The following is an 11,268-nucleotide window of genomic DNA, read 5'->3' as shown; positions in this document are numbered from 1 at the left end:
CCGGCCGAAATGCTCGAAAAAGTTGCCCAAAATTGGACTTTCCGAATGGACCACCTAAGACGCAGCCGCGGTCAACATTTAAATGAAATTATCTTCAAAAAGTAAATGTCATGGACCAATCTAACGTTTCAAATAAAGAACCGATGAGATTTTGCAAATTTTATGCGTTTTTTTTTTAAAAAAAGTTATCAAGCTCTTAACAAATCACCCTTTATTATATGATTTCAAATCCGATATTTTCACTACGATTCCGACATTTCACACAGCCCATTATATAATCCCTATGTTAACCATTTCCATTTATATCAAAACACCATTCCGAATATATCTCTTTTAACCCTAACACGATTTTAAAATAATTAAAAATATATTGTTTTTTTCCACCTGAGGTAAATTGGTTATAATATCCCCTTCACGAAAAACAAAAAAAGGAAAAAACCAATCTGTAAACAAATTTTTCCTTTGACTTCAACAGGGGGGGCAACAAAAGCAATAAAACACCATCGCTCTCAATATTGAATTTGGTACATTAAAATAAAACAGCAAGAGAGGAAACAGACACATGACACAAAGAATTGACATAGTTTATATACAACGATGACTAAAGTTAAAAAGTTAAAGTTTGAATAGTACATTGATAGAGAGAATGAATAACAAAACCAAATTGCAGCTGTGTGAGCTCAGTGAGAATATTTTGCATAAACCATAAACACCCACATACTCTACCTTACTCACATGGGAGAATACCATATTTCAGTTTATCTTTGTGTGTGCGCGCGTGTGTATGTGAATATTGGTAGTTGAAAAGTTTACTTAGGTAAAAAACACGCGATGTAGCTCAATAGAACCATTGACTGTATTTACTTTTATGTGAACATTGAAGTAACACCTACTAAAAATACACAATGGAGTTTAACCTTTAACGTAGGAGGTGAAAAATCAATGGCTGTTCTCTTTAAAGTGAACAATCATCTAAATTATGCACAGTGTAACTTAACCTTTATCTCTGGAGGTGAATATTTCTTGCAAAATCCGAAGATGTGGTAGTGAGTTTTACATAATTTGCATACCCTTCACTACTACTGTGGCACAGGGTATAATAAGTTTGTGCATTTGTATGTAACGCCAAGAAGGAGTGGGTTGAGATCACTTTTGTCAAAATTTTATTATTATAGAAAATTTTGTCAAAATTTTATTTTTATACAAAATTTTTTGCAAAATTTTATTCGTATAAAAAATTTAGCAAAAATTTTATTTTATAGAAAATTTTGCCAAAATTTTATTATTATAGAAAATTTTGCCAAAATTTTATTTTTGTAGAAAATATTGCAAAATTTTATTTTATAGCAAATTTGTGGAGTAAAACAAACAAAACTATTACACAAAAAAATCTTTTTGCCAAAGTTTTATTCCTGTACAAACATTTGTCCGAATTTAATTTCTACAGAAAATTTTGTAAAAATTTTATTTTTTTAGAAAACTTTGTGAAAATTTTATTTTTATAGAAAATGATGTCAAAATTTTATTTGTATAGAAAATTTTGTAAAAATTTTATTTGTTTAGAAAATGTTGTCAAAATTTTATTTTTATAGAAAATTTTGTCAAAATTTTATTTTTAAAGAAAATTTTGTCAAATTTTATTCTTATAGAAAATTTTGCCAAAATTTAATTTTTATAGAAAATTTTGTCAAAATATTATTTTTATACAAAATGTTGTGAACATTTTATTTTTATACAAAATTTTATTCTTATATAAAATTTAGCCAAAATTTTATTTTATAGAAAATTTTGCTAAAATTTTATTATTATAGAAAATTTTATCAAAATTTTATTTTTATAGAAAATTTTGTCAAAATTTTATTTTTATAGAAAATTTTGTCAAAATTTTATTTTTATAGAAAATTTTGCCAAAATTTTATTTTTGTAGAAAATCTTGCAAATTTTTATTTTATAGAAAATTTATGTAGTAACTCTCAGTTGGAGAGGATTATTTTGTAAAATGAAAAAACTACCACACAAAAAAATCTTTTTTGCCAAAGTTTTATTCCTGTACAAACTTTTATCAAAATTTCATTTCTACAGAAAATTTTGTCAAAATTTTATTTTTATAGAAAATTTTGTCAAAATTTTATTTTTATAGAAAATTTTGTCAAAATTTTATTTTTATTGACAATTTTGTGAAAATTTTTATTTTATAGAAATTTTTGCCCAAATTTTATTTTTAAAGAAAATTTGTGGAATACCTCATAGGTGGAGAGGAATATTTTGCAAAACTTACCAATCTACCAATCACTAACAGATCTACCAGCTTTCGTAGAATTCTACCAACTGTGGCACCGTGTTTGAGACCCATTGTATAGTATATTGATGGGCTTAGAATTAAATTCTGAGTTGATGTCCTAACCCAGATCCAGTCCACTATAGTACTAACGGTATGTGCAAAATTTTATCAAAATCGGTTCAGATGTAGATATAGCTCCCATATATGTATCGCCCGATTTTGAAAAACTCGCCCCTAATAACCTTATTTTTTTACCATAGAGGCCTTATTTCTTAACTGATCTTACTCAAATTTTGACCAAGGTAACCTTTTGTGGTATTAGGTTAGGTTAGGTTATGTGGCAGCCCGATGTATCAGGCTCACTTAGACTATTCAGTCCATTGTGATACCACTGTGGTGAACTTCTCTCTTATCACTGAGTGCTGCCCGATTCCATGTTAAGCTCAATGACAAGCGACCTCCTTTTTATAGTCGAGTCCGAACGGCGTTCCACATTCCAGGGAAACCACATAGAGAAGCTTTGAAACACTCAGAAATGTCGCCAGCATTACTGAGGTGGGATAATCCACCGCTGAAAAACTTTTTGGTGTTCGGTAGTAGCAGGAATCGAACCTACTACCTTGTGTATGCAAGGCGGGCATGCTAACCATTGCACCACGGTGTGGTATTAATCGAACCCGCAAAATATTACGCAAATTGGTTCAGATTTAGGTATAGCTTCCATATATATGCATCGCTCGATTTTCCCAAATTTGGCCATAGTACTCTTATTTATTAACCAATGTTACTCAAATTTCAAATTTTGATGTACTAACCAATCATACTTATACGTACTTGTAGCTCTTACATAAGAATATTGCTCGATTTTTACAAATTTGGATTTATTACCCACACTAATTGAGCGATTTTCTCTTTTTTAATAATGGACCCAATATTAGTGGCATACTAACTCCGTAGGTGCAATATCAACACAGTCAGTGTTGCTAGAAGTAGGGGAAATTCCCTATATGTAGGGTTTTTCTAATATTTAGCGTCTTGTAGGGACATAGGGCCACAATGTAGGACATTTTCACTCAACACAATTTGTAATAACTTTTACATTTTGGTGGCTCCAGAGGAGGAAATTAGAAGCCGGCAAGGCTTGATCTTTAACAATGTGTGGTAATAACAGTTACTACTCGTGCCAAAAAAAATCTAACAAAATTTGAAGATTACCACAAATCTACCAAACAAATAATTCTATAGAAATTTTTGTCAAAACTTTATTCTAGTAGAAAATGTTGTCCACAATTTATTTCTATAGAAAATTTTGTCAAAATTGTATTTCTATAGAATTTTTTTTTAATATTATTTCTATAAAAAATTTTCTCAAAAATTTTATTTCTATGGAAAATGTTCTCAAAATTTTATTTTTATGGAATTTATTGTCAAAATTTTATTTCTATAGAAAAATTTCTCACAAAAATTTGTTTATAGAAACTTTTTCTAAAATTTTATTTTTATAGAGATTTAGCAAAAAAAAAAAATACTATTTTGGGTAGAATTCTACCAACTGTGGCAACCGTGGTGGTGATACAAATTTATATCCTAAGTTATATACGTTGCATATTCATGTTTTAAGATAATAAAGTACTTAGAACCATTTTTGTTTTGTAATTTTTTTTTAAATTTAACGAAAAATATTCTAGGGAAAATTGTATGGGAAACTAGGGAACTTTTTTGTCCTTGTAGGGTAAACCGAACAGTTTCCCTGGCAACATTGACTATGAGCAATAGTCAGATTGTGAGAAATCACCCATAAACATGTACCTCTAAATTTTCTTAAATATGCAACTGCGGTTTATCTCCCAGACCTATATCAATGTTACCCCACAAATGTTTATGATTACTAATTCAGTAAGGGTGGTTTAGGGTATGATATAGTCGGCCCCGTCCGACTTTCTACTTTACTTACTTGTTTAATAATGGACTAAATATTAGTGGCATGCTAACTCTGAAGGTTCAGAACCAACTATATCTCCTAATATGAGACATTTCTGTTTAGATTGTGATACAATTCCCATGAACCCTTTAATGTTCTTAAATATGGAAATGCGGTTTATATTCCAAACTTATGCCAATTATACCCCTCAAATGGTTATGTTTACTAATTCAGTAGGTGTGGTTTAGGGCATAATATAGTCGGCCCCGCCCGACTTTCTACTTTACTCACATGTTTTTTTCATATTTTTAGTGAATAACTTTAACTTTATTTCACATAAAAATTATTTAAATTTTGTGAAAAATTTTGTGGAAAAAATTTTGAAATTTTGATAATATTTGAGGTTCAAAGATTTCAGATACTAGTTAGAATGCATGCAACATAGTAATAAATTATAAAAAATAATTACAAAAATTGTTTGATTGAATTTGGATCACAACTTAAGAAATGATGCAAATTTAGTGCAACGGTTATTAAAATGTGGTGGACGTCCGTCCTGTGTCAAGCCCATGTAAAATTCTTTGCTTTTGATGCAGCTAACCCAAAAAAACAGAAACATTTTTATTGTTGGCTACAGGTTTTTTTTTACTGAAATATAAAACAGCCATCCACCATCTTTATTTCATCTTTCCCTATAATGTAAACATTAAAGTTTCACAAATTATCCTTTGTAACATTGTTATATACTGTTATATACATACACTTTGTAACATTGTTAACTTAGACTTTAAGTTTTAGAAGTTTCATAGAATAACCGTAAGACATACATATAAACACTTTTTCGTAGAACTTTTATTTTGTAAACTTTAAGCAGGCAATAACCATCAGCAAACTGTATCAATGTTTATTCAGTAAAATAGAAAATAGAAATTCTTCATCATCATCATCATCCACACCTGTGAAAATATTTTAAATAAAGTAGAAGAGCAAGAAGGAAAATAATAGAAATAATTGAAATCATATCCCTCCCTTTAAAAGTCATTTGTTTTAATTTGTTTTCTTTTTTGATGATAATGCTGTTAGAGAGTTCACGATAGCTCAGAGAGGGCAGATGTATACATAACCTTACAATCTAAAACATTAAAAATATCCACAGTTTTTATTTGAATAATGCTGGTGTAGTTAGCCTACAATGTCCAATCTACTTTATAGATTTCTTCGTATTTATTTTCCCTTGATGAAATGGAGATTGGTATTAAAAACACAACATTAATTTTGACTTTGGTTTTTTTTCCATATAAATCTGTCGTGTTTTGTGTTTTCATAAGAACATTTAGATTCCCAGCTGAAATCTTATTAGGATTGTTCTGCAAAAAAAAAAAATTATTATGGACTTTTACTTCGTATTTTAACCAATCCAATGGTCAACCTAACAACATAAAACAAAAGAAAATAATATAATATCAAGTTCTTAGAATGAAATAATTAGCGGGACTACCTTGATGGTTTTCAATTCTCACATCATAATAGACAAATTAATTAATATAAATAAAAATATTATGTATAGGCGTTGTTTGCTTACCTTTCAGAAGAAATTTTTTGATTTGCAAGCTGAATATAAATCTGCAAAAAAAAATTGGAAAATAAATAAAAATTAATTAGGTACAAAAATTTACGAAATATTCTGGAAAATGCCTAGCCTGGGCCACAGGATATAGTAGGTGTATAAATAAATATAAATCTTACGAATAAAATAAGTAAAATAAATCTATATGGCGCCATGAATTGTGTACAAATTTCTACTAAAGCTTGTCATCCACAATCAAATTTAATGAATTGTGGTAGTAGTTGCCGATGGTAAAATATATAAATATATAAAAGCTTCTTAAAATTGTCTTTTAAATTGCATGTTATGAAGCCTATATTAGAAAAGAGACTTAAGAAAAACTTCAAATTTTTTCAGGGTATCTATATTTCTTCTGCACTTAAAATTTAGCTCTTGTTGCAAACCAAGCCCTGGCAAAAGCAAATAAGATTTCTTTTCATTGGTAATTTGTTACCAATTTAAAAATAACCTAGCAAAACCTGGGTAAGTAGTAGCGGTGTGTACGTGACACGAAATTGTCGTGGCTCACGAACATTTTCGTGATTCGTGTGTGAGTCACGCTAATGACAACAGCGTGAGTGTGCGTGAGCGTGATTAACAAACCAAAATGTCGTGCGTGAGCGTGAGTCACGAAAATAATATATTCGTGAATGTGCGTGAGTAACGTAAGTAACACTCACGAAAATATTCCTGCTCGCCAACATAAAACGCTTAAGAGATAAATTCAATTACAATTTTAGTGACACCTGGGATGTTAAGAGTTTAATAACACTCTCGATTTTAGTAATGCTCATGTTTTCAGACACTTCGTTAAGGTAAATTAATCATAAAATTATTCGTGAGTCACGATATTTTTCGTAAGTCACGGTATTTTTCGTGAGTCACGACGTTTTCGTGCGTGAGTGTGCGTGAGTACAAATTTTTTTTTCGTGAGTGTGCATGAGCGTGAGTAAACTATTACTCACGTGCACACCTCTAGTAAGTAGATGTGACGTGTACCCAGAAATACTACACCTCAGGAATGGATAATAAAATTTTTAAGAAAGTACAAAAACGGTATATATTTCAACAAAAATTCCATTCACACAATTCCTTTAAGGTCTTAATTGAGTTTTAAAGAATATTCAATTAAAAACTTCATTGATTACCAAAATTTGTTTATTTGCAACTAAAGTCAATCACTAAAATTAATAGTATCAATTAATTTTTTAATTGGATGAATTAATTATTTAATTGATACTATCTATCATTTCTGTGATTTTTTTTTTCGATTCGGAACACTGTTCGTAGTAATACCTGCATATAAACGCTCATACTTCGTCTAAGAAATTTTGTCTAAAATAATAACTTTTGCAACACAAAGTAATTATTGAAACAAATCGCGCCGCGAGTTGAACTCCTGGTGGTGAAGATAGTTGTTTTGGTGTGGTACACACTGATTAAATCGCAAAATAAATTATTAAATAATAACATAAACAAAACACGATTTTTACGATAAACAATCTGACAGAGACAGAAAAGTAAATATAAAATCAAACATCTGTTCGTGTTACGCATAATAGTGGCAAGAACAGTGCTGCCAAGTTTATTGTCAGTTACATGATATAATGAACCGGGTAGTAATACAAACAAAAGTATTGACTGTTACTTTTGAAAATGGATGGCACACCGAGTGCAAATCCAAGGAATAGCATAAGCCAATTCAGAGTCTCCAAACTCAAAGAGTTAGAACAACATAATATTGAACTTTTAGAAAGAATAAAACTATTGGAAAGTGTATGCAACCAACTCCATCAAGAAAATGAAGCACTGCGATCTCAATTTGCAGGAATGCAAACAAAAAATTCTAATTATGGAACTAATGAACAAAGAGGGGAGCCTCCTTCAAGCGCAAACAACGAAGTAAACATGGAATCGGGCATAGAACAACAAACAGTTTATGCAACGGATGAGGAAGAATTAGCAAGGGAAACTGAGTGGATCCTTATGAAAAAAAGAAAAAATGATAAAAAGGCACGAAAAATTTCAAACAAAAATGTAGAACCATCTACACCACCCATAACTGAATCAGTACCTACTGATGATATTGATGGAACGGAAGCAGCTTCGAAAAAGCAACAAAAACCTGTTCGTCCACCTCCAATAATAGTAAGCTCAATGGAAAACTTCGGAGCACTTCGAAATGTAATTAAATCAAAAGCCGCAAATGGCTTTATTACAAAACAAATAGACAAACAATCCCAAAAAATTTCGACTTTTGAGGCTAACGATTATAGAGAGGTAACGAAAGCTCTTAACGAAGCCAAAATTCAATGGCACTCATATGAAAATAAACATGATCGTCCTATACGTGTCATAGCGAAGAATTTGCATCACACTTGTGATCCTATTGATATTATTACTGATTTGAAAGAACAGGGTTTCAATATTATAAATGCTTTTAACAAAACACATTATTATACAAAAGATCCTCTCGATTTATTTGTCTTAAGTTTTCACCCTACAGAAAACATACAGAAAATATATGATATTAAGCAAATTCTTAATACGATTGTAAAAATCGAAGCAATAAAACTCCCAAAACATATACCACAGTGTAAGAACTGTCAGGGGTATAACCATACAAAAAATTACTGTTCTAAACAGTCCCGATGCGCTAGATGTGCAGGAAAGCACGAAACTAAAACTTGCGAAAAACCTTCGGTGTTTCTCCCGAAATGCTGCAACTGCGGCGAACAACATCCTGCTAGCTACAGAGGTTGTATCGTTGCAAAGGAACTTCAAAAGCTACGCAATCAAAAACTAAAAAATCAAAATAGAAATGCAAATTCGAATAAAATACCACAACAAGTAATTCACAAATCAGGAATAAATTCCACCGTTCCACCATTAACTAGGAAGTCATATTCAGAGATGACTAAATCAAACAACACGCAGAAGATAAGTGCTAGCAAAGGCTCTTACGAAAACACTTTGTCCAAAATCCTTGCGAAATTAGAGGCGATTGAAACTTTTAATAAATCTCTTGACACTAGATTAAATATGCTAGAGGAGAATTTTTTCGGTACTCTTGCTTAGATGGAGTCATCACTAAAAATTATGCAATGGAACGCTAATGGCCTTTTAAGGCATATAAACGAACTTCGGTTCATTTTACATGAGAAAAATATTGACATATGTCTCATAAGCGAAACACACTTTGTTAAAGATTCATACCTGAATATTAAAAACTATAACCTTTTTCATTCTGATCACCCTAGCAACACAGCTAGGGGAGGAAGTGCTATTTTGATCAAAAAATCTATTAAACACTGGCCGGAAAATACAATATCATTAGAAGAATTCCAAGTTACAACCGTAACACTTGATATAAACAAAATACTAATGTCTGTTTCATCATTATACAGTCCTCCAAGGCACAACATAAAATTTGAACAATATAAGGATATTTTAAATTCACACAAACATACATTTATTATGGGAGGAGACTTCAACGCAAAGAATATCCAATGGGGTTCTAGATTAACAACACCCAAAGGTAGAGAACTGTATCGCGCAGTGCAGCTTACTGGATGTGCAGTAGTATCAACGGGAAAGCCAACGTACTGGCCGGCAGATGTGTCAAAAATTCCAGATCTAATTGATTTTTTTATTACCAAAAAAATTCCCCCTAGTAAACTTAGAATAGAAGATGGTCATGAACTTAGCTCTGACCATTCACCCATCTATTTGTATTATTTAAGCAGACCAACAGTTACACAAACTAATTATGGAATGACAAACAAAAGAACTGATTGGAATTACTTTAGACACATAATCACAAAGTCCATTAGTCATTCGCCGATTACAAATTCGAATGAATTCGAAGAAGAAGTGGAGGCGTTCACAAACCTGATACAAAATGCTGCGTGGCATAGTACACCAGAACCATATAATGTAACTAATATGTGTTCTTATCCGCAACATATAATAAATCAAATCAAACTCAAAAGAATGCTTAGGAAAAGATGGCAACAAACACGGTCACCTGAAGACAAAACTATGTTAAATAATGCTACCAAAAAATTAAGCAGGCTGACAAAAAAACACAAGGATCAAAATTTCCATAGGTTCTTGTCAAACCTTGCCCCAAACAAAAACTCAGACCACTCCCTTTGGAAGGCAGTAAATCTAAAAAATAGACCAGCAGTACAAAAAGTAGCAATATTAAAAAGGAACGGAAAATGGGCTAAGAGCAGCATTGAACAAGCAGATGAGTTCGCACAAAACCTACAATCTATATTTTCAAATTATACGCAAATACCAAATAATGCAAATCAAAATCTTCACCAACAATCGATCCATGCCGAAATTCCTATTGACAACATTTCTTTTAGAGAAGTGTGGAATGAGGTCAAACAACTCAAAAACAACAAATCTGGTGGTTTCGACCAATTAAAGAGTGATGTCCTTAAAAACTTACCATATCATGGTTTCGCGCGCTTGACCACAATAATGAACGCTGTACTAAAATTGAAATACGTGCCTAGCTGCTGGAAAGTTGCAGAAATAGTCATGATACCAAAACCGGGCAAAAACCCTCATGATCCCAGCTCATATAGACCTATATCACTTCTACCAGTTATAGGGAAGCTCTTTGAAAAATTATTCCGAAAAAGACTGGAGTACTTTGTCCATTCGAGGGATATTATACCTGACCACCAATTTGGCTTTCGCAAACAGCACTCTACAATCGAACAAGTACATAGGGTAACTGAAAATATTAATTACGCTTTTGAACATAAGCAAGTTTGTTCTGCTGTTTTCTTGGACATTTCTCAGGCTTTTGACGGTGTGTGGCATGAAGGTCTTCTTAGCAAACTTGAAAGGTTGCTTCCAAAAAATTACTGTGAAATCTTAGGTTCATACCTCAGTAACCGCTTTTATAGAGTACGTCATGACGATGAATTTACAAAACTCTACCCAATATATTCAGGGGTACCACAAGGCAGCATTCTTGGCCCATTATTATATCTATTATATACTTATGATATGCCTGTAACCGAAAGGTGCTTCATAGGAACATTTGCCGATGATACGGTGTTAATGTCTTCGGGGAGAAACACGGATGAGTCCATAAGCCAACTCCAAGAAGGCCTCAACAAAGTTTATCAATGGACAACTGAATGGGGTCTTAAATTGAACAGCAGCAAATCTCTACACGTCGACTTTGCAAAAATCACTACGCAATATAAGCCTCTATACATAAACACAGAACAAGTACCACATACAAATTCCGCAAAATATCTTGGATTTATACTGGATTCCAAATTAACTTGGAAAGACCATATCGATAAAAAACGTGAAGAATTGGATATCAAATATCGTAACTTACAATGGTTAATGGGCAGAAATTCCGTTCTCTCAAATGATAATAAACTCCTAATATATAAGCAAACACTAAAGCCAATATGGCTATAT

General features: G+C 31.7%; 1 protein-coding gene across 1 annotated transcript; it reads left to right on the top strand.

The window, feature by feature from the left end:
* The first annotated feature begins 646 nt into the window (after positions 1 to 646).
* Positions 647 to 9,242, top strand: LOC142225262 (uncharacterized). The gene is made up of 6 exons (XM_075295035.1): positions 647 to 674; positions 884 to 1,012; positions 7,850 to 8,361; positions 8,455 to 8,708; positions 9,069 to 9,165; positions 9,216 to 9,242. The coding sequence occupies exons 1-6, from the start codon at positions 647 to 649 to the stop codon at positions 9,240 to 9,242; spliced, it is 1,047 nt and encodes a 348-aa protein (XP_075151150.1).
* Positions 9,243 to 11,268: the final 2,026 nt, after the last annotated feature.

This window comes from Haematobia irritans, chromosome 2 (assembly GCF_050003625.1).
Source record: "Haematobia irritans isolate KBUSLIRL chromosome 2, ASM5000362v1, whole genome shotgun sequence".
NCBI classification, from domain to species: Eukaryota; Metazoa; Arthropoda; class Insecta; order Diptera; family Muscidae; genus Haematobia; species Haematobia irritans.
This window is presented reverse-complemented; position numbering and strand designations above follow the sequence as displayed.